General features: G+C 43.4%; 2 protein-coding genes across 2 annotated transcripts; one reads left to right on the forward strand and one right to left on the reverse strand.

Moving 5' to 3' along the window:
- Positions 1-3,348: 3,348 nt before the first annotated feature.
- On the reverse strand, positions 3,349-4,754 carry LOC142568583 (SAP30-binding protein-like). The gene has a single exon (XM_075678459.1). The coding sequence runs from the start codon at positions 4,612-4,614 to the stop codon at positions 3,799-3,801; it is 816 nt and encodes a 271-aa protein (XP_075534574.1). The 5' UTR covers positions 4,615-4,754; the 3' UTR covers positions 3,349-3,798.
- A 141-nt stretch (positions 4,755-4,895) lies between these two features.
- On the forward strand, positions 4,896-23,396 carry LOC142568584 (motile sperm domain-containing protein 1-like). Its single transcript, XM_075678460.1, has 6 exons — positions 4,896-5,144; positions 8,119-8,303; positions 14,557-14,632; positions 15,358-15,542; positions 21,935-22,144; positions 23,214-23,396. The coding sequence occupies exons 1-6, from the start codon at positions 5,065-5,067 to the stop codon at positions 23,243-23,245; spliced, it is 768 nt and encodes a 255-aa protein (XP_075534575.1). The 5' UTR covers positions 4,896-5,064; the 3' UTR covers positions 23,246-23,396.
- Positions 23,397-24,331: the final 935 nt, after the last annotated feature.

Raw genomic sequence — 24,331 nt, forward strand, 5'->3', positions numbered from 1 at the left:
TTCCAACTATACACCATACTTCGTCACTTTGATCAACCATTACACTAGGTGTAGTTTGTGCATGCTACATATTTATGTTGTGTTTCCAAAAAGTGCAAAAGCAACTGCACCTGTTTATATGTCCCTGATAAACAAGAGAAGGCTTTTGTCAGCCAGCCACTCAGTTAAGATAATGGGCATATTCAAGACCATATAAACTAAATCAATTGGTGCGATGCAGTCTTTGCAAATGTGTGTAGCCATGCCAAAATATGGGCCATGCTTATTAAAGTTACAATAAACATGCAGTCCAAATTTAAAACTAATGGAAATCAGTTCTTGCAACAGCCAACAAACACAACCTGAACGTCTTATTTGTGGCATTAAAAGCAGAACCTGCAGGGAAGAGAGAGAGAGAAAAAAAGCCAGCAAATATTTCCCACACCCAAAAAAAAAAAAGTCTGCAGTGTTACTTGCCAAAGCCATGGTACGATTACGAGGTACATTGCAGTGGGAAACTGCAGATTAATTTTGACTACCTAGGGTTTTAATGTGCACCCAATGTTCGGCACACGGGCATTTTTGCATTTCATGACCAGAATTCGATCCCATGCCCTTTGGCTTAGCAGCACTGTACCAAAGCCACAATGTCACCAGCGTGGGTACACGTTTCAACAGTGATACTGTGAAGGAAATAAGTTGATTTTAGCAAAGCACTTCTGCTAAGCACTTCAATGAAGGACTGGCCTTTCGATATCTGTCATCTGGATTACAGAAGCAGGAAGTGATGGTGTAACCTCTTCAACAAAGCACTCAGCAGTTGCCAATTGGCTCCTTCATTGCAACCTTACCAAGCACAGAAGCTGCAATGACGTATTTGAATTTCACTGTTCAAGTGGCCACTAGAGGGGTTTAGCTTGTCTGGTATTCGGGTAAACGCAGGCAGTAAATGGAGCAACACGATTACGCCACTGCCGAAAATTTACACCAGCAGCAAAGCAGAATACACTTCGTTAAGGCAATATTTGCTGTTTTTGTCTGTTTGAGTTCTGCACCACCAGGTGGCTGCACCATGCAGGCCGCTCTGGTTTACGCCTCTGCCCCAACTGCCTGCGTTTACCCGAATACCAGACAAGCTAAACCTCTCTACTGTCAAACACGAGCCTGGCCGCATAAGCATGATGCACGAGTCTGCCGAAATTGAAAGGAGACATTGCCTAAATATTTTATATGCCATGCAGTACTAGCTATATGCCTTCTGTCATAACAAGACAAATAAGGGCTGAAAATGCAAGAAACAGCTGCACCAGAACCTATTTTCAAGTAGTATACTAAACCCTGTCAACATTTGAATTGCACCACTTCATTGGACCAGACAGAATAAGGTGCTCAAAATTTTGTTGGTGAAAGAAACCAAAGTAAGGGAAATCCCATGGCTTCTCTATTTCAAACACTAATGTTTGAAAACTGAAACATGCCAGAACAGCTGGAGTGCTATGACTTTAGGGGCAGTTTTCATTTATAAACATACTAGACACAGAGCAAATTCAAGACATAATTGTCATCAATGTCTGCCTCACATGGACACATGTCTCAACTGAAGAATTGTAACCATGCAGTTAAGCCAAGCCAACTTGATCAATGTTAGCCAGAACATCAATTCAGTTTGCCACAGAACTTGAGGAAGTGTTTCTCGCAGCTGGTGCTAAGCACAGGACTTCTGCTAAATGAATACGACTTCACTGCTGTTTGGCTTCAGTTTTGCAAGTGGAACATATGCACTAAAGTGAACAATTACAAAGTGAGAGAAACTTTGTCAATTACCAAACAATACAGTGATTTTTCATGTAAGTAACGCACACTTTGAATAATTCAACTAACGTGATGGAATTGCACAATCTACCACAGGAGAGTTTGAATGTTCCCAATGTGTTTCACCCTGCTCCATTCAGGCTTCCATACCACTTGTGCTCCCACACACTGACCCTTCCCTCTATGCTACACCCCACTCAAAATGAGTGGTAAGACATGCTGTCAAGCTCTAACCTGCAGAGCCAGCAACAGCTAGTGTGGCAGGCATGAGTGCCAGCCTGGGCTGCTGGGATGCTGGACTGAGGGTCCCACCAGTTGTGCACCAGCTGGAGAACATCTGGACAACAATCCATTAATAAATCCTAAATAAAGTTTTCTTTATTCTCTCTCCACCCAACACATGAATGAGATCAAAGGAACTTAGGGTGCAACTGCCAGTGTCCAGCACAGAAGTTCTGACGTCGCAAGTTAGGGAAATGGGGGTGATGGTATGCCAAGCACAAGCAGAGTACTCGTGCGCCAATTACTAATGTGAGAAAGCCGTACCAAAGAAGTGGGAGCAGACTGCATCTTGTCACACAGTTCTCCCGTTCTCGATATTGTGTTGTGCTCACAAAGCCGAGCTCGTGCTGCCACCGCGAAGATCAAGCTGTACAGCTGACGATGATATGTACAGATGAGGAAGATGTGCAATGGATGATGATATGTAGGGATGATGATGAAAGTCAGGCATGTGCTGTGCTTACAATATATATTTACTTTTGATGACCTCTTGGACTCCTTACCCCTGTGCGTTTTTTATTATGCAGCGATGTAGTTTCCTGTTTAACCTTTCCCTCTCCTTCACATATTTGCAATGCTTGTCCACATGGTCTTTGTACACTTCCAAGTCTAATGAAGCTTTGCATTCTATTAGAGGGGGGGGGGTTAGGCCCTTCTCTCCCTAACAAACTGTTAAACACCACTGCCTATCACTGTGGGGCAATGGTCAACACACTTTCAACTATTCGTTGCACATTGCATGCAGCACCATTCTGAAGTGTTGCGTGACAAATACAGCAGACGAAACAATGAGGCATGAATATGATACTGCTGACTTACATTGGGTGACACTATTTAAAATCGGCTTGAAATTTGGCAGTTCACACTTTGGTGAACAGTAAAAAAAAAGAGGAAGCTCCAGGAATGCAGGAGCCTCCTTAAAAAGAATTAATCACATTGGGTAGGCACACACACCATAATATCAGAACATAAGCCCCCCCCCCCCCCCCCCCCAAGGGTTCTACTTTCTTTTTTCTTGTTCCTGTATTCTGACACATCTGCTCCCACTAAGAAGTCCTGCTCATCAATCTCTGAAGTGGTTATATAAAGCAAGAAAACAATTTTTTTTTTAGACTGATCCATGGTATGGCCACTGCTTTGATTTTGTTCTCAAGTTCTTCGCAGATCAACTATTAAAACAGTTGCATGCAATGCTCATGATATTTGAAGGACATATATACACATGCCAAACATCAAGACACACTCACATACCTATGCTTTGAAGATTTCTACAACTGAAAGCATAGTATTTTATTAATGCTGGACCATGCTGCAATGAATGTGCTACATATGAAGGAGTTTAGGAGCTAAAGTATTCACAATAGGCTACCGAGAAAGAAACTGATTAGGGAACTAGCCACTACACCAAGCAACTTGCCTTACTCAAGTTTCAGCACAACTTAAGCACAGCCACCGGTTTTGAAGCCAACACACCATCCGATTTCACTTATGTTTACATGTTGCATAACCTTTGCGGCAAATGGTTAGTTACACTTTGAGCAAACTTCGCTGTATAGGCATTTGGATGTCCTGAAAACTGCAACGCCGTAAGTGCTACCCCCTCTCGTAGCACGCAAGTGTTTTCACTGGGAGAGAGAGTTTAGTAGATGCCTGCTTGGCAAACGGTACCGGGTTAAACCAACGCGCCCGTCTGGTGGCGGCGGCGGCAACCGCCGGGTAAGCCAGTCATTGCTTGGAGGTGGACGGGTTCTTCTTGGGCAGCGCGCCGAAGGCCGAGATGACGGTAGGTTTGGCTGAGAGCGCAGCTGGCGCAGCGAAGCTGGGGTTGACAATGCCCAGTACGGGCTGCGCACCACCCATGTCCCACTTGCTCTTACGTGAGTCGGGTTTCTTGGCAGTTCCCGTGAGGAAATCTACCTTGGCCTTCTTGTCACGCTTGTCCATCTCCTCCTTCTGCCGTCGTGACAGCTCGTCGTAGTATGATTCCGATCCCCACATTTGCGGGTCGTACGCCTCCGGCGGGTAGTTAGTGCCCAGCTCATCGATGCCGCAGTATGCAATAAGCTTTTCGTAAATGCTTGGGTTTCGGAAGTCCTTGCGCATTTGGATTGACGCGTTCATGTCACGGTGGTCGCGAAGCTTTCGTTGGTAGAGGCGTGTGATCTTCTCCTGCAGTGCCGGGGCACAGCGACCTCGCGGCTCGGGCGGCAGGGGCACGACGTCATTTGGCCCTAAGTTCTGCAGGGTACGATGAAAGGAAACTGGGGACGCTGGCCGCACTGAGCCCGACTTGCTGCCGGATGGACCTGCTACGGACGCCTCATCATCTCCAGCTTCCGTGTCTTCATCATCCTCATCGCCGCGGTACGAAACGAGCGGCCCGGCTCTCGGCGACTTCGGAATTCCATTGCTGATCGGCTCCTTTTGTTCGGCAGACGCAGGGACCGCCGCGGGTTCCAGGCCCTGCTCGTCCTCTGAATCAGTGTATGCCTCGGTCAGCGATGCCAATGCCGTGGCCGTCTGTGAGGATTCGCTGGTCATGGTGAATCAGACGGACTGACTGTCGTGACAAAAATATTCAAATTAATAGCACTAAATTACCACCACAGGTTAGCAACCGAGCTTTAGCAAGTGACTGCAGAACACGTCGCTACGTTATGGAACAGTCGAACGGTGGTTCCACAATGCACCAAATAGCCTTGGCTTGGTAAGACACTGGCTTGGTAACTTGACGATCGTAAAGTCATAAAGAAACTATGGTAATGTGCATGTTGGCCACCCTAGCACTGTACTACGGGTAGTACCGTAGCCAGTCTGGGGCCTTGACTGGAAAACGGTTTGAACGAGGCGATGTTCGAACTCGCTCAGGCTGCGCACCTCAGACTGACGGCTGGCTCGGCGAGGTGCGCTTGCTGACAGAGGACTGTGCACAGGCTTCGTGGGCCATAAAACCAACTCTGGTTCGCGCTGTACTGTAACCTCCCGTCGACAATGTTGCGTGGACGTGAGGAATTCAGCAGCCAGAGCATCCCGCCAACGGGTCTTCAGGCGGACGATTGCAAGGAAGCACGGTGAGACTGCTGTTTCATAACTGATGTCGATCGGTTGTGCGAAAGTCTGTTAACGCACAAGCGGGTGCTTGGCCTGTAAACTCGCTGGCGAAGAAGTTCCGAAAGTTTGCATTGGTTATTTCTTTAGTATAATGACAGTTCTCGCCACAGAAAAGCGAGATCAGGCGCGGCTCTGTGCGCGTTCCATCGGTACCATGCATTCAAGAGCCGATGTTGCGATTGCTGCTGCCATAGAGAGGCATTTCTTATCACTGCAGATAAGATCCAACGCGTGTTTCGTGTTCTGTCGCGGCTACTACTTGGTATGTTGTTTACATTGATCGATCGCCTGTAGAACACGGATGGGTAACAGCGCGTGCGCACATTTTGTCAACGCGGCCGACTATCCGCAGCCACGTGCCCGTAACCCTAGTCGACTTGTCTGCACTTGCGCGTTCAGACGGTGCAGCATGCGTGAGCAGCATTTCTCGATTTGACGTCGTGATTGTGCACACATTCTAAGCACTCCTGCTGCCAAAATGCAGGTCTTTTGCAAGATACTCGACACAGAAATGATATGAATGAATAGCCACATATTTAAAAACTTGGTTATATTTATTTAATAGATGAAAAGTTCTTAGTAAAAAAAAAATTCTGGCAAACTCATCTCGTAATGAATGTCGATGTTAATTAATGTAGTTAGCATTAAAGCTATGTAGTGATCGACACACCGTACTGCCACTGCAGATGCACAAAGAGGCAATCTTGCTGCTAAACACAATGCCAAATGATACCAAGACATGCTATATCTTATAATCACTGCTCACCAGTTTAAACTCCATAGTATCCCTAGTATCATGGCTGCAACTTCATTGCAATCGCTTGCCATCAAGTGGCCACGCCCTGTGAGGAGGTGCATGTTTAGGATGGGGCGCTATCACTCTAGTATATAGTTAAGGCTAAATACCCCTAGTGTCCATTCTGGAGAATTGGCCAGGAATGGGCTCATACCAATATAACATACCTAGTGAGACACACCCAGTGCATGGCCCAAGCTAGTAGGCAACTTTGGTCACTGGGTGAAAGAGTTTTCATACATATTGCAAGATGGGTAAACTTTTCAGAGTGCTAATCACATTAAAAATTGAGTTGCAGCGCACACCTAGTTTTCCTAAGCTGACAAGGAAGATTAGTGCAAACAAAAAGACAACTCACATGGGAAGAAAAGAGAAAGACAAGCGCTACACTCAGCTGTTTATTAGCCAAATATAACTTTCACATATACAAGGTGTCCCAGCTAACTTTAGCCAGAGTTTAAAAATATGCAAATGCCACATAGCTGGACAGAATAAAGGTAACGTTGTGTGCCGTCGCTTGGAGATACTCCATTTTTTTTTCATTCTGTCTAATTAGATTAGTCCTAATTAATTCATCAACTTCTCAAATATTATAATTAGATGAAAAGTGTCAATGAGAAAATTGTGGAGCGACATGAAAAACTCCAGATGCATCTTTCTGTTGTCAACACATGCTACATAAAAGTGTTCTTCCAAGCGTGAAAGAAGCCCACAAATGCATGCAAAATTGCCATGCGACTGACCGCTCGAGGCACTTTGCATGTATTTGCGGGCTTCTTTCACGCTTGGAAGAACACTTTTATGTAGCATGTGTTGACAACACGTTGACAAACTAGGGCACTCTGTATATCACCTTATCACACATGCGCACAGTAAAAGTACAGATACATGGAGCATGAAGCGTAAGGCCAGAGGCACAACATCCTAAGTTGAGGTCGGAGGTTATACTGTGTGTTCACAAAGTGTCACACAACCTTAAAAAGATTGCCATCCGTCATGGTGTGCCTCTAGTCTTTTTCTCCCCTCAACAAGCTTTCTAAGCTGTGCCCTTGAATGCACTATGAAAGCAGATGAAGTTGCCGTACAAGGCATAAGAAGTCCTTCGTCAAGTGCTCAAAAAGTGTTTATGCCATCTTGATTTCTTGTGGTAAAGTGTATATCGGCCATGCCGAACGTTGCGTGAAGGAAGCATGCGCAAAATGTAAGCAAGAAAGAGGACAGGGGTGCATATATAGTGGCCCACATTACTGTGTGTGGTTATGAGGCTTGTTTTTCGGAAACTACCATACTAGGCAAGATCAGTAATGCTTCTTCCAGACTTGCATTGGAAGCTTTATTTATCAAAAAGAAGAGATCATAGTACAAGTGAGCCGTCAATCACACTTAGAGTGCAACTTCTTGTGCAACCACCGCTGACCTACACGTGTTCTACCTGCATTCTGTGTGCATGTGTGACAAAGTGATATATACGTGGAACCCTTCCCACTATTGAACAGTTGTGAGTGTAATGCTTTTCTTTCTTTTCCTGTGTGAGTCGTCTTTTTGTTTGCACTAGTTTTCCTTATCAGAAATGCAAGATCAATTAGCCCTGCAATTAATTTTTCTACAGTTTTTCTAAGGTCTGGCTCAAGTGAGCTGAAACATGCTGCACAAAATGAAAAATAAAAAAAACCACATGTTCTTCTTGAATGCAAGCAGTAATTTAGGCTAATAAGATCTAGCTTTATTTTGTAATGTCAGACTGTCACAGAAAGCTTTTTGAAGTAGTTTGTCAGGATAAATAGCCCAATTCTATTTTAAACATGGGGCATGGTTGGGCAAGTTTGTATCAGTACAGAACATCCACTGAGAAGAATAACTAGGTGCTCTTGTCAAGAGAAAACAGTGTTATAAAACTCTTTGAATATTAGATCAAAGCCATGCCTGATGTCAGGAAGCCACTGCAGGAAGCAGTACCAGCATTCCAGTTCTGCTTTTTTATTAGTAAATTTTGTTTATTCCTCATATGCATCAGTGTACATTGCCAGGAAGAAGTGCAAATAAAAAGCTTATTTTACAATTAGTGTTTCTACAGTTATCAATTAGCGATCATTTAGCGATTCCAGTAGTTTGAAAGAAGTGGTGGTGTCTTGCCGTAGGCGTCGGGATGGGGCTGTTCGTGAAGGCCCTCCTGAGGCCAAGAAGGATGTTCTGCAGGCCACAGATCTTTATTTGCCTGTGGCTGTGTCCCCACCACAGCTTGACTTCTACATAGATGAGCAAGAGGGCCACACACAGGTGCTCACTTTGTACAACGTCAACGACCACCCGGTACACTTTCTGTGTGAGTATATTTGCTGCCTCTCACTTTCTGCGATTTCTTTTACTTAGAGAATGATCGCAGTGTTTTTCATGTATCATTAAACTCTTGATTATTTTCGTCGTTTGCATGATGTCTTGTACTGCTCACTTGTTATGAACATTTAATCTACAGCCTGATGGTTGACAGGCACTTTGTGCTTAGACCAATAATATGGTTAGACATAGCAATTATTTCGACAAAATAAAATGAGCCATTCCATTCTGTGAAGGTGATTGACCAGCGAAGCTGTTTAGCACATGACACGTACGTAGTACTGTAAATTATTTGTCACAACACGGAGGTGACACATAATTTTGAACAAAAGTACACACTCATTTATTGTCTTGATGGGTGGTCAATGTGACAAAAGGTACGCGCACTCATTTATTGTTTTGATCAGTGGTCATTATTTCACTCGCAACTCCAATCACATTCTTTGATAATGTCAAATGGGTGCACATATGCCGCTGGGTGGTTGGTTGGGCCGGACCAGTGTGGCATCACAAGGAATATGTTTGCGACACGCAATGCATAAACCGCTCCCTTTTCGCTACTGACACATCCACATTGAAATCGCCAACTGCAACAGTGGTAGTGTCATTGCAGCTAGCTAATTCACGCAAAGTGAGTAGCCATGAACTTTACGGGACTGAGTCGTTGCGTAAACCTTTTCGGTACCAACATATCCACATTGAAATCACCGACAGTTACAACAGGGGTAGTGTCATCGCAGCTAATTCACGCAAAATAAGTAGCCATGATCTTCACGGGACTATGAGCCATTGATGAGGCCAGTTTTCGACATGCTGTTCTGCATGTTGTATGTGTGATTAGAAAAAATTTAAACCCTGTTTGCTTCACTTTGCTGAGTGCTTGTAGCCTCTTCCTTACAGGGCTATGAGCCATTGCATTTTTTGCTTGCTTATAGGAGTATGAATGCTTACAGAGGGATGAGCCATTGATGATGATACTTTTTGTTCACGGCCAACGAAAATTCACGGAACCCTAGTAATATACAGCTTCACTGTAAAAGTTTGATTTGGTATATTGGTTGTAATTTCAGTGCACAAACCTTGAGGGGCATGAGAAACCTTTCATGCAAGTGGGATGGCTGTCTGTCCTTACTGTTTTTGTTGTGTTGCAGGTGTTAACTGTGCATCTATTTCTGTCACAGTTTGTCTTAGTGCAAACTAGTCTAGTGCATTCATCCACTGGCAGGCAACATGTTCTGGTGCATTTTTTTCTTCAGCACTGTATTTACAACAGTGGTAGCCTCCTTTCAAGCAGACAGGGCATGACTCAGTGAAAGGAAGTGGGACACACACTAAATGGCCATAAGACTTCAACTGACAATAAAACCAGGGAAAGCATTGGGGAAGTTAAACTTTTATACCTAACTCTGTAATTAAACAGAGTGAACGTAGAGTTAAATCCACAACCTCTGCATGACTTGTACAAACCTCAATCGATTGAGCTGCAGCAATGGTCGTCCCTCGGCTCTCACTTTTGGACATTGCATACATGTATTTACAACACACATATATTAATGAGCACCAATGGCAGACATGGCAGCGGATCTGAAACACCATTACCGCAGGTATAACATAGCATGTGATCTTAGGAGCAGGCAGCTAGCTAATAAAGCCTCATGCTATGGAAGGCATCAAGGCTGCCAGAATATGCCATGGAAAGATTGTAGATTTACTGTGTGTATTCTGTGTGTTTGTTATCACTGTGTACAACATAATTGTCACCCAGCATCTGGAGTAGCATGCCAGGTGATCAGCCAGGCTAATATTTTCAGCCTTTCATTAACGTCTGCATCTAGAAGAGTAAAGGATTAATTACAACCATAAGAAGCAAAAAGACAATGGAGCCAAGGAAAGCATGGGTGAAATGAACAGTTCTTAATGAAATGTACAGTTAACTCAATATAAGGGTTCAATATCTGACCACTGCATATTTGTTATAGAGAAAAGGGGGAAATGAAAGGGGAAGAAAAGACAGCAGCTTTGCTTCCAGTGGGAAACAAACACATCAGCTCCGAATGATTCATCCAGTGCCCAAACAGAATTATAGAGTACAACAGTGTTGCAGAGTTGAACAGTACAGTAGTAACAGTAGTAGTGAGTACAGACTTGAATAAAAACAGTTTTAAGGGCACCCTAAGCTTTTCCTAACTTCATTGTTTATTGGCTTCCTATGGTTGTTACTCAATATTGAGCCCCTCAGTTCCCCTTATTCTTCTCGCTTAAACAAAACATACAAAAGGTTCAGCGACCAAAAGGTATAGGCAAATGCATTGCATTTACATAATGAGCATATTATGTCATATGGTGGTGGTACTGGTATGCATACTACTATAGCAAACACTCTTGTTTGAGTCGCTAGCATTGCATTTGCATATGGTCATTCCCCCCCATTTTTTTTTTCATTGCTGTGGCAGACTTGCTGCAGATAGTGCACATTACAGGGAAGGCTATGTATGGGAAACATGGCATAAGTCCTTGTACATGTCCATCCATACGATTGCGCAGCGCAAATAGACACAGACTGAGCAAAGGAAGAGGGACAATATAAGGATTTTTCAGTTTGATGTCCATTTATGAATAGCGGATTATTGGCATCCAAATGCTCATGGTAGGTTAAATATGGAATGGTGTACATGTTAATATTTTAACAATGATATTAGCACTGTGTGTAATATCACCCATTTTATTCCCCAAAAGTTGACAAGAACATTGACAGTAAATGTTATTTACTGTAATTCAGGGAGTGTTTCTTTTCTAAGAGTTCCTGGCCCTATACATTGTGTACTATCATGAGCAGTAACATGACCTGTATACCAAAAAAAATGCAAAAATACAAGAGCAGTTGCGTCCAGGGGCAGTCAGCAAAAGTGTGCTAAGCAAAAGTATATGAACCAGGGATTCTGTAATAAAACCAATTTTCTTCTCCGTCGATGAATAATTTGAAATTGCAGACTGCAGTCCAAACCTGGCATTACCAACTTTTTAATGCACTCTTCAATTTCACTTAGTGCATCTGAATTACGAATAAATTCCGCTTCTTCAGTGAGCCTGTGGTTCATATACTTTTGTTCATGAGTGTATAGGCTTTTGTCTTGAGCACTTCAATCTAACCACTAGCAAGACTTGTGGTTGCAATACATTTGGAGTAACACATGCTCCAGCTACAATTTTATGCACAAATACAGAATTATGCACACTGTGGTACTGTAAACTACTGCTGTTAGAGCATATCAAGTGGACACATATAATTTACAGGTTGCATGAAACTGTTGAAATTCTCATGAAGGTTTTGTAAAAACCCTACTCACAAATTATTTATATATTTGAGAGCATTGTATAACACATCAATTTTTTCTGCTTTGGATGTCTTAAAGGGTCCCTGAAACGGTTTAGACAAATTTTGTAGACGCGTAGGGTACAGCCACTGTAAATCATTCGCACCACAATTTGTATGAAGTGTCTCATATTAAGAGAGCTACGGATGATTGCAAGTTATCTCCTCCATAGTCATGCATTTTCTCCTCAACTCGTTCGCCGAGTGATAGGGGCTAAGCCCTACCTTCACTGGCTCTGCGTCATAATGGCACATCGTGTTGTTGACTTCTGCTTGTCTAGGAGCACGCGCGCAAAGCCTTTCCAACCTCTCCGGCAGCCACCTGGCAGTCGATCCCAAGCGAGGGCTATTGAAGCAGCATGCGTTACGAGCATTCTGTCACAGTGCTGAGTGTGTCTCATATTTCGGTAACCACAGGTGAGCTGGGTGTTTCTACGGATGGGTGGAGGCGTAAACTAAAGCCCCTCCATACTACTATTGCTATGACGAAGGAGCTTTAGTGTAGACGTATGGGCACGGTTCAGTCACCTGGTGGCGCAGAGCTTAACGAGTCAAACTACGAGCTAATGTTGCTCTAAATAAGTTTAAAACACTTTTAAACATTTTTAACAAAGGCGAACCATGATGCTTGCAAAAAGACAGAGACTAACACAGACCGTGCAGCTCGCATCAACACGGAGCTCGTTGTAACACAAGCAGACGACACTTTCTGAGTGCCGGAAGTGCTTAAGTGTAGCGAGAAATTGTCCTTCTGCATTCTTTCTGTAACTTTATTTTTATAGAAATAAATTAACTAACGTTCCAACTATTATGAACAACATTTGTTCACCACAAAGTTAGAAAAATTATTGATGACACACCCTGGGCAGCCAATCGGATAGCTCGCCTTACTAGCATCAAATGGTCAAGGGCGGCTGAAAATTCAGCCGAGTGGCGTGCTACGATCAGCAGCAATGTACATTTTTAGAACCTCATAATAAATTACATGCTTTATGTGGTGAGCAAAACGTGAACAAGGTTCACCTTGTTCACGTTTCCCTAATGACTCGGTACATTTCTACAAAATCACCAAAATCATTTGAGGGTCCCTTTACTAGTGCAATTTACATGATTGTGATATTCTGATTTATCACTGAGGTAAATTTAAAACTTCGCACTTCATTTCTTTTCTATTCAAATTTGCAATTTTCATCAATTTTTGTAAAACATTTGACAGCTTAAAAAAGAATCTGCTTCCTACGGTTAATATAACTAATTTTTTTTTAATCTCAGAAGTAGATGCTGAGAAAAATTACTCAATTTTTATGTATTATGTCACTGTGACGCACAGTTCAAATTTGATTTTGGATGTCAATGTAGACGCCACTAGGTATTTCTGATTTTGCTGCCTACGATGTGCCAAACACGGTTGTCCTCAGTGAGCTGCAGTGCGCTCAGCCAGCGGACTCGTCACAGCGCCTGTTGTACCTACGCTACATGCAACTGCAGTACTTATGGACAGCATTTGCTTTGTACTCGTGCTTTTGACCGTATGCTTCAGTCTGGCCATGCTATGTGGCGCAGCCCAGCTTTGTCCTGTACCAGCTTGACCGACAGATGGTAGCCACATCCAACTTGCTCATTTTGAAGCGCTATCAATAGCTCGATATGAAGCGAAGTCTGCCAAGGCGTCTAACCCAGGAGTGAGCTTGCACTGGCAAACGTGCATGTGGTCTGACCTTAAATTTTGCATGGTTCTCGAGGCTAGTTGAGTGTCCAAAACTAGTCAAAATTAGCAAGACCCAACGGCTATGATGCCGATAGGCAAGGTGGCCAAAGTTTAATTCCTACGAGGGCAGCCGTGGGCGAGTGTGAGCAGACGATAGCCAGCTTCTTCTGGAAGTATGTAATCATTATCGAAATTTGAAAGCAGAGTCTCGCTTACTTCAGCCTGTTTATTAAACTTCGTCAATAAATATACACAGTAACAGTAGGAAGAAGTGTACTAATCCAGACACTTTTGTTGACTGACCTCAGCCATTGGCCAATAGCAGCTGCGTATGGGGATCTGCTATATTACAAAATAAAGCGTCCCGAAAAGAGTGAGGGGCAGGCTTCTGTTGAAGAGAGAGTGTGAGAGCTAGGTGACTTCGTGCTCCGCTTGCGAGCTCCATGTGCTATGCACAACTACAAAACTTGGCCGAGATGTTCACAGCACCGTATGCTATCCCCATACTATGTTTTCTCATCAAGTATGAGGGATGGTTCAGTACCCCTTTAAGTTCATGCGCTTCATTTCACAGCTTCCATCCACGCTTAGACCTTGCTGCTTCCTAAGCAATGCCAAGGTTGCATAGCACACCGAGGTTTCTAGCATAGCACAAGTTTGCAGCTTTTTTATATTTGATCTTGATCTGTGTGTAGCTGTTGTTATGCCAATTCTATGTGACACTACTGCAGAATTTACTGAATAACACAGTGACAGCTACACTGAAAAAGAAATCTCTTTGGAACAAAATACTGAATGTAGTAAACACAACTACAGCTTCAGTGCACTGGAGTAGGTTTGAGTGCCTTGATAAATTTTTCCAGAGAATCGCATGTATGCTTTAAGACTGCCTCTAAACATCACCTCAGTAGACATCACTGAGATTATTATTGTGAACTTGTGTGTGTGCTGAAGTCCCAGATTTGCAGTGCGAGTGCAGTTGTGCACTGGAGATATCAAGTCGGCACTGTAGTGCAGTATAGAATGGACACAAGCAATGCGGGTAAATGGAGTATTATGTTTGACACATTGCAGCCTTTAACATCTCAGCAAGTGCAATGTTTTCGAGATTTCCCTTGTTGCTAGTGCTGTACTGAGCTGAGGCCTTATCTTTGGTTGCAGTGATGTCAAATGCACCACGACGGTTTAGTGTCTCAGGGCGTGCAGGGATAATCACGCCACACTGCTACACTGACATGTAAGTTTGGACACACATTTCATACAGTATGTGCTTTTGCTGCACATGGTAAATTGTAATTGAGTCCTGTACAAGTAACTGTACAGTTGGTGCATATGGACCCCAACTATGTTCGCCTCACTAAAAGGAAAATGGGGGAAACCAAGGGGCTTGATCTTTTGTTATTTATAACCATATTGACACATGTACTTGTCTTTATCTGGCGACACATTTCACCGCCTAACAAATGTTATCGCACAGCACAGGACGCGCCTGCATGTATTGGAAGTTTCTGGAAGGTTATCGATGTTTCCATCCGCTCTCTGTGACCGAACCTTGTGTAATCTGATTGCATGTGTGCGCGATGAAAATAATGTAGAACTTTGTGGAAGGCACGCGGGTCCCAGCGATTACTCTGGAACATTCGATGACTGATGTATAAAAGCCGACGCGCTTGACCCGCTTATCAGATTTTCGATGATCGTCGAGTGTATTCGCCGCTATCGTTCTTTGAGTGTAGCCTGCTTTTGAGGGCACAAGTTCGCCCTATAAAACTCTAGTTTCGTTAATCAAAGTTTTGCTGCCTTCATCACCAGATGTCACGTGGTAGTGACGGTGATCAGAAATCAGTTTATTGAGGGTGTTGCAGTATGATTTGCCAGCAATAGTCATGCCTGCATCTTGGTACAAAATTGAAATTGTTGGCAGAACCAGACCAATGCAGTAGATTCCCTGTCTCCCAACAGAGTGGTGCATCACTGTGATTTGTCTGAAGGCAATGTGGGCATCAAGGACAACTTGCGCGTAGTCATGCGCAAGCAAGGGAGCCGCCTTCAGGGCTTTAGGGACGTGCCTGCCGTCCTGTGGGCCACACGCAGTAGCTCTGACGATGAGGAAGAAAAGGAGGATGAGGACGATGTCTCCCAGAAAGGTGGGTGATGCTATTTAAAAGAGTTGTTTGTGTTGTACTGCTGCATCTGATTGTTAGATTGTTTTGAAGATACTGACATAAATTATGTTTTCACAACTGACGCTCAAGTTACCTTGTCCTACTGCTGAAATAAAAGCCTGTTAATTTGCCCTTAATTAGGAAGAACAGATAGCCCGGACATATAATTCAATCATACCAGACATGCATTCTCCTGAGGTGCCAAATACTCATTTACTGCCATTTACTGCAATCTGCCATGTACCACTTATTTTGGAGAAACACCACCATTTCTCTGTTAAATAAAGAATAAAGTGGTGCAACTTCTTACCTGGTTGCAGGTGAATCAAAGGGATGTGAACTTTGTGCAATTTCCTCACACAATTTCGAACACATTATGGACAAGAATTTTTCAATGCAACCCTTAGTAATGCCAAGATACTGCTTGATAGCAGTGACAATATAGCCCTTATACTACTGCTTCTAACCTGTTATATTTGAGAGCTTCTAAGAATTTTCAACAACAAATGCACCAAAGTGGCAGCAAAGGCTGAAACATTTTTGTATCAGTGGCTGATATCCTGTGGCACCTTACTATTGATGACTATGCTTTAGAAAGGAGGCTATTCTGGGAGAATTCAGGTTTAGCCTGAGATTTATAAATTAGTAAAAACTGATGAGGACATAAAAATGAGTAGACTTGGGTTTTATATGGAAATGAAGGACCCACATTGGTCACACAGTACCAGTGAGTAAATATACAGACGTGAAAATTGACAATTTGAGTATGTCTGCATGTATTTTCACATCAGTATATACTGCAGCATACATGCTGTTGCTGGATAACTCAATAACTCTCTAGGGTGCGCTGACTGTGATGTTATGTTAAAGTCCCTATATACTTGCAGCTAGCACAACTTTCCATTTCCTGTTTGTTTCTTACTTCAGTGCCTTTGCCACCTGCCATCACTCTCATTGCTTAGACCACAAAGAAGGTTACAGATTGAGCCATCAAGAATTTTGGGCTTTTATTAGACGATTTGTGAGAGAAGCATTCAGGCGGAGAGACTGAGTGGCATAGTGGCAAGTTTGACCCTTTCAATGTCACTGATGTGCTGGCATGTTTCCACATTTCTATCCTGCCATGTACCTTTTGATATTTCTTTTGTCAGATAGGAATGTGAGGACTGCACCAGGATAGCGTTCGCCATTATCTGTATCATTTCTTCATTTCTGCACAACCAAAAATAATCTATGGTGTTTGTTTTATAATATCAGGAAAGAGAAAATTCACCAACGATTACGATACTCCCTAATGTGAAATTTGAACACAGCTCGATACATGTTTTCATTTCGCAATGTATTGGCTTGCACGGACAGTCTGTCTCATGCGGCTCATTGCAAATGGAGCGAAGTGTGGCGTGACTGCCTCACTAATCAGGAGATCATGAGAGGCAGCACGTGGGTGACGCGTGGGCACAATTAACAGCAGCCACAGCAGACGGACCTCTGCTCATGCAGTGCTTTGTTTCCATACAGCATCAGTAGACGCACTCACTGCATGCCATTGGTGAGCAGATGATGGCGCGCTACTCTGGCACCATCTCATAGCGGTCGTCACCACAGAGCTTGTCTTGCACGGCACTACACTTTTCTTCTCGTGCTTTTGCCATACCCTCCTCCTCCACTTTCCTCCTCGCACTCTCCTTGCTTCGCTCCGCATTCACCTTTTCATCCTTTGCTGTGCTTATTTGCTCGGTTATGCCGAGGGAGGATGCTGACACGAAACGCAGGAACGGGCACCTAAGAGCGGCGCTCTAAAACAACAATGCTAAAAGGGTTAAAGAATGGTGCTATCTACACAGTATACAGGAACTGTCTGACATGTTACGCGCTGAAAAAGAGTCTAGAAGATTTTGCCATCTCAGCAATACAAATCAATCCTTGTGCCTGCTGTCATTGCTTTCTTTATGTACAGTGTGCCTACATAATGAAGCAATGAACCACTGGTCTATTTAAGAGCAGCGGTGCACCATGACAAAGCATAGTGTGCTAAGCAGTGGAAGTCATGTTCCTCAGTGGATTAATGTATTCTCTTCACTGTATAAGCACATCACATCTAAACGAAGCATAGGAGTTGATGTGTATTGCTGGAAAGGCAAAACACTCTTCCACTTTTTTCCTCAAACATTACACACAGTAGCACAAGCATCTTACCTTGGAGAGTACTCTGGCCACAGCTCACGTCACATACTCAACACGCTAGTACCTGTCTAGTTGGATTCTATTCATAGAAACAATATGTAGTACAGGATCCTGCAATTAAATGTGTCTTTAGAGTTTTAGGCTGCCATATTTTATTATTTCCATGATAAGTAAGTATGCATATCTGTGCAGCTATTTACCAAAGATTTTTCACCTTCACTGTGAAATTAATTATTTGGCTGGGCCTTTAGGGTAAATAAATAATTGAAAGGGCACATACTATTTTGCACTAAGAATGTCTTTCTCAGTTTTGGCGTCCTGATCACCCTTTACATATATCTCAATGCTTGCCTTGCCATAGAGACTAACCATGCGAAGCAAAGTATACTGATACATTTGCAGCCTGATTGTATTAAGTGAGTTACCTTTAGTGCATACTGTACAAGCAGGGAAAAAAATTGTAAAATAATTCAATGTATATAGTAGTCGAGTAGGCCATCACAAGCACTTCTGAAAGACTGGAAATAAAGTGGCAGCATGCTGTTTACTTCGAGTGCAGCACATTTCTTGGATACTGGGCAGTGATTTGAGCCAATTCTTTCACTTGGTCTGATTGAAATTGCAAGTGTATTCTGCATGCAGGCTCAGTGTGCATTATACGTGGTGATGATTTTTAGGTTTTACAGAATTTTTAAACATTGCTTGTTGCAGATAACACAATTGTAGTCCTTGAGCTGGATTATTCAGAGAGGCAGACGTTTGCACGAGAAATTGAAACACCTATTCAACTAATTAACAAAGATGCACCAACCTCTTAATTAATTACCTTACAATGCATATTGCAATTTAAGAAATGTAGCTGGTGATATTGCAAGGCGTAGCCAGTTGGAGTTAATTTCCAGAATGGCACCAGTTTAGAGGTATACATCATAAACCTCGCCATAAGTATGCACTGTGGTTCCACTCACCTTTTTTAAGAGAACACTCTTTTATGCACTGAAGCACAAAAGTAACTGGAATGCCCCCGTATTTTGTCCTGATGTTCTCCTAGAAATTCATTTCAAGTGGATACATCTTGCAAACTCACTGGATCCAGAGAAAAGACGGGGAATGCGGGAGATGGCAATTCAAGACAATGAGCAAAACGTGAACAAGGTGAATGCAGGAGCCAACGTTTCGACAAGTGGACTTGTCTTCTTCAAGGCGACATATGCTTTCCTCGCCACAGTATATATAGGTGGGGTTCTTCTAAAGGGGAGGGGGTGTGAGGCGAGAGCGCGTGGAAACGAGGGAAAGTGTGTTAGCGTGTCGAATTAGTAAAGGAACGCTGTGTACAAGGTCAAAGCCAGGACCCCCCCTCCCCTCACCCCAGTCTGTCGACCCACGCGCGTTAGCCGGCGCGTCAAGGGCGTCCGACACGCCAGCTGACAAAAAAAAAAAAGAAGAAAAAGAAGGGAAGAAAAAGGAAAAGGGGGGGGGGGGATACGCCAAGAAATCAAACTAAGTGTTGTTGCCTATAGCTTGAGGTTTAGCATAGCGAATAGATTCTAAAGCTCCCTTTGAAACGTTTATGCCTATTGGTTGCAATGTCTTGAACTTATGGATAAGGTATGATTCTCTGTATTTTCTTTCTCGTTCAGAACGGAAATTTGACTGTAAGATGTAGAGTTTAAGTTCATCAAAGTTATGACCTGGTTGGTTGAAATGCTCGGCGACGGCTTTGGGAAGCTTTTTAGCTGTGTCCGCGCGATGTCCGTTTAATCTGACGTTCATTGATTGTCCTGTTTCACCGATATATTGTTTCTTACAGAAGGAACATTCAAGCATATAAATCACATCCGAACTTGTGCAAGTGAAGCTAGATTTGACTTCATGTGTATAATTATTTGCGGTGCTTTTAATTTTAATGTCACTTTGAAGGTGCCTGCAGGTTTTGCACCTAGGGCGACAACATGCTTTTATTACGGGGGAATGCTGCTGGCTGACTTTTGCGTGCACTAACATGTCTTTAAAGTTCTTGTTTCGGCGATAGGTAACCCTGGGTACACCCGGGAACGCTTCCGGGAACGAGCGTCTGCGAAAAGCGTTCCCGGATGTACCCAGGGTTACCTATCGCCGAAACAAGAACTTTAAAGACATGTTAGTGCACGCAAAAGTCAGCCAGCAGCATTCCCCCGTAATAAAAGCATGTTGTCGCCCTAGGTGCAAAACCTGCAGGCACCTTCAAAGTGACATTAAAATTAAAAGCACCGCAAATAATTATACACATGAAGTCAAATCTAGCTTCACTTGCACAAGTTCGGATGTGATTTATATGCTTCAATGTTCCTTCTGTAAGAAACAATATATCGGTGAAACAGGACAATCAATGAACGTCAGATTAAACGGACATCGCGCGGACACAGCTAAAAAGCTTCCCAAAGCCGTCGCCGAGCATTTCAACCAACCAGGTCATAACTTTGATGAACTTAAACTCTACATCTTACAGTCAAATTTCCGTTCTGAACGAGAAAGAAAATACAGAGAATCATACCTTATCCATAAGTTCAAGACATTGCAACCAATAGGCATAAACGTTTCAAAGGGAGCTTTAGAATCTATTCGCTATGCTAAACCTCAAGCTATAGGCAACAACACTTAGTTTGATTTCTTGGCGTATCCCCCCCCCTTTTCCTTTTTCTTCCCTTCTTTTTCTTCTTTTTTTTTTGTCAGCTGGCGTGTCGGACGCCCTTGACGCGCCGGCTAACGCGCGTGGGTTGACAGACTGGGGTGAGGGGAGGGGGGGTCCTGGCTTTGACCTTGTACACAGCGTTCCTTTACTAATTCGACACGCTAACACACTTTCCCTCGTTTCCACGCGCTCTCGCCTCACACCCCCTCCCCTTTAGAAGAACCCCACCTATATATACTGTGGCGAGGAAAGCATATGTCGCCTTGAAGAAGACAAGTCCACTTGTCGAAACGTTGGCTCCTGCATTCACCTTGTTCACGTTTTGCTCAAACTCACTGGATACAATTCATAAATTAAAATATGCACCGTAATGTAATTAAGAAGTTAAATGATACAAATATGTGAATAATGGAGGGATCCGATTTCTGTTAGTCATATCACAAGAAGCCAACAAACACTGACACCAAGGACAACATAGGGGAAATTACTTGTGCTTAATAAATGAAATAAAGAAACAATAAATTCATGGAAATGAAAGTGGATGAAAAAACTAATTGCCGCAGGTGGGCTACGTTTCCACACCCTTCGCATTTGGTGTGCGATGCTCTACCAATTGAGCTCCCGCGGTGCCGTTTCCCCATCCACTTTCTTCGGTATTCATGTTTCCTAGTAGAACCCCGGGAGTGTTAGCCAGTGCCACCATCCACAGACCTTGGTGGCGGATGTAGAACATCCTCTCTGCCACTGGCGTCACGAGAACGTGCTCTTTTTTTGGGTGGAGACAACCGGTCAATAAACCCACACATGCTACCTGAAGGCATCAATGTTGCCAGTACGAGGGTCTCGAAGCTCTTGAGGACGACGCAGTGCTTGCTCCAGAGAAAGCCACACTAGTTTGTCACATACCGTTTGTGTTGTTTCATGTGGCATTTCGTTTGAATGAGCCCTGCCAGGACCTCCCACACGTCACTCAAGCATAGAGTTAAATTCAGCCATGAAGATGCTCATGGGATTTGTCTAGACAGCATGTGCTGTCATATAGATATATAAATATGTGTGTGTATGCATCTATGTAAGAAATGTAAAAGGTACTTATGTAAGAAAGCATGCAGTCATTCTATCTTTTCTACCACGTGCCGCTCTGCTACTTACAAATCTGAAGTCAAAACAATCTTTTTAAGGTTTCCTTAGCTCCCTTGTGATCCGGCCCAATTGCCAAGTCAATTGGGCTTTTGATGCATTTGTGTGCATTGTAAACACTAGTCTGCAGGTTTTTTAATAATTAGGGTGCTATAGTGTGGTTGAACTTGAAAAATCATCTCTCTGCTCACTCATCAGACAGCACTGCAGTAATAATGTGCATTCTTTGCTCTAGCAGCCTCTTGGAGAAGGGGACGTTTTGCATGAAATTTTCAAGAAAATTTAGGCGCCAGAAAAGTATCTGCCTTACAAGTATTCCTCCCTGCGAAATGCAAACTTGCTTGCTTGCTTGTGTGGCTAACTGGTGTGCTGTTTGCAGATTCCACCGAGTTGCAACCATTGGTGGAGCAGGGGCAGAAGAAAGGCTGGACTGCATTTGGGCAAGACCCACTTGTGCTGTTTGTGGTGCTGGCTTGTGTTGTGGTGCTTATGTTACCACTTGAGGATGCACATGACACCAGCAGCCACCCATTGCTTGCACACTTGCCTATGAGCCACGAGCACAAGCTCTTCGCTGCATACATTCTTGGTAGGTCCAACTCATATGAAATACAAACTTGGTAGCTTGTGTAGCTAACTGCCATGCTGTCTACATTCTTGTAACGAGTTGCCATTGTAATGGGTCACCAAAAAGCCCAACTGCCGCTTTGGTTAGGTACATCCCATTGTCACACAGTTTCAGAAGCTGTGAATAGACCAAGGTAAAGTAATGCAGCCACTTCAGTAACTTTTGTAAACATTGCATACAGCATTGAAAACATCTGGCATTTTTATCAAGCTTATCACTTACAGAATGCACACATCACCCCCCCCTTTGAGTTGCAGTCTTTTCTATATGCATTCGAAGCCAGGTGTAATGACTTGTAAATTAAATCAGTCAACCATGTTTCTGTTAGAACTAGTATGTCAGACTTCTGTGACGGTAGAAGTCCCTCGAACAGCCTTCTTTATGCTTCCAGTGATTAAGATTACCATCTGCAGCAACGAATGAGGTAGCCTATTTCATCAACATGTTTTTTGTTTGTTTTTTAATGTGATAATGAGAGGATTTAGTTTCATCCCGCCAGTACGCAGCTCAATCATTGATTAGCTTGTCATACGAGAGCTTAACTTTTGCACTGTTGGCCTTTTTAGCCGTTGATCTTTACTGTAATTGCGTTGTGTAGCCATCTTGAATTCATTTTGAGAAGTTCTAGGATACAGAGAGGTCACTGTTATTCAATATATAGGAGGCTTTTAGTACAGATACCTTTTCGTAACAATCCTGAAATTTTATTATAAGACACTACACTTTATTTTCAGCCTTTTTATCCAGTCTGTGAATTCTTTCTATGCAATTTCTTATTACTCTTAGTTACAGCATATATACTGAAGGTATCGTGCGGACATAACAGTTCTTTTAAATTGGCAGACACTTTGAATTCTGTAGATTCTGCAAAGTGTGTAGATGGTTCCTTTCAATGATGGATATGGGTTACCTATGATGTGTTTAAATTTGGCCATGCTAAAAAAACCCTAAAAAATCTAATGTGTTGCAGGTGTATAGCATTTAGTGATCAGCAAGCTTAGTTTACTAGTTGACTACTTTCTATATGCAGGACTCATGACAACACTCATTGTCCGCAAGTAAGGGAGGGTTTCTTTTGCCTGTGCTCAAGAATGGTTGGACACCTTTAAAGCCAATCAGGCCAACTTCGAGAAAGATTGGACATGAAGTGTGACCTGCTCCTCCCAATGACGTTTTGTTCATTATTAAATAAAGTGTGCCTGATTTTGGTAAATAGTAGAACTTAGTTCTCTAATCGGCATTCCCAACATGTCTTTCATTAAATTTATGCAGGCTCTTAACCTAAAAAAAAAAAAGGAAAGCGGGGTAACTCATGTCATGATGACTGTCGACGATAATGCATGTCACTAAATCAATATAGCGACACAGTGTATTGCCACTGTCGAAATGAGCTATGTATGAGGCATGTACTGCTGCGGAATTTCTCTTTTGCGCTTCCCTAAGAGCACTTCGCGCCACCTGGCGGCACCACCACAAATCCTGCATGTGGCCTCCAAAAATGCATGGTGCACCAGTGTGTGCAAATGCTGAGAAACACACCATGCATCAACTGGGCTACTCTTTCATGCTTCTTTCTCAACACACTGCGACATCTAGTGGCACTACCCACAGTGGTTGCTCAGTGGCTATGGTGTTGGGCTGCTGAGCACGAGGTCGAGGGATCGAATCCGAGCCACGGCGGCCGCATTTCGATGGGGGCGAAATGCGAAAACACCCGTGTACTTAGATTTAGGTGCACGCTAAAGAAACCCAGGTGGTCAAAATTTCCGGAGTCTTCCACTACGGCGTGCCTCATAATCAGGAAGCGGTTTTGGCACGTAAAGCCCCATAATTTAACTTTAATCTAGTGGCACTGACGAGAAGTCCGCCCGTGGCCTTCGAGATGAGAAATGTGGCGCACCAGTGCCCGAGAGTGCTGAAATTGTTCCCTCGCTTGCCGCACACTCAGTTGTGCGAGAGGTTCGTGAGAGGTCCATTGAAGACCTATCCAGTGGATTCGTGGCACAGCTCGCTGAAGCGTTGGTGTGAAAGGCGTTCATTGACAGTGGCACATACCCAGTGCACTTGTGCCTGTTAATGTGTCAGGTTGCTGTCCTTGAGGAACCCTTGTGATGTGGGTTGAATTCCACCTAGCATCGGAGAAATTTA

The sequence above is a fragment of the Dermacentor variabilis genome, unplaced genomic scaffold (genome assembly GCF_050947875.1).
Source record: "Dermacentor variabilis isolate Ectoservices unplaced genomic scaffold, ASM5094787v1 scaffold_22, whole genome shotgun sequence".
NCBI lineage: Eukaryota > Metazoa > Arthropoda > Arachnida > Ixodida > Ixodidae > Dermacentor > Dermacentor variabilis.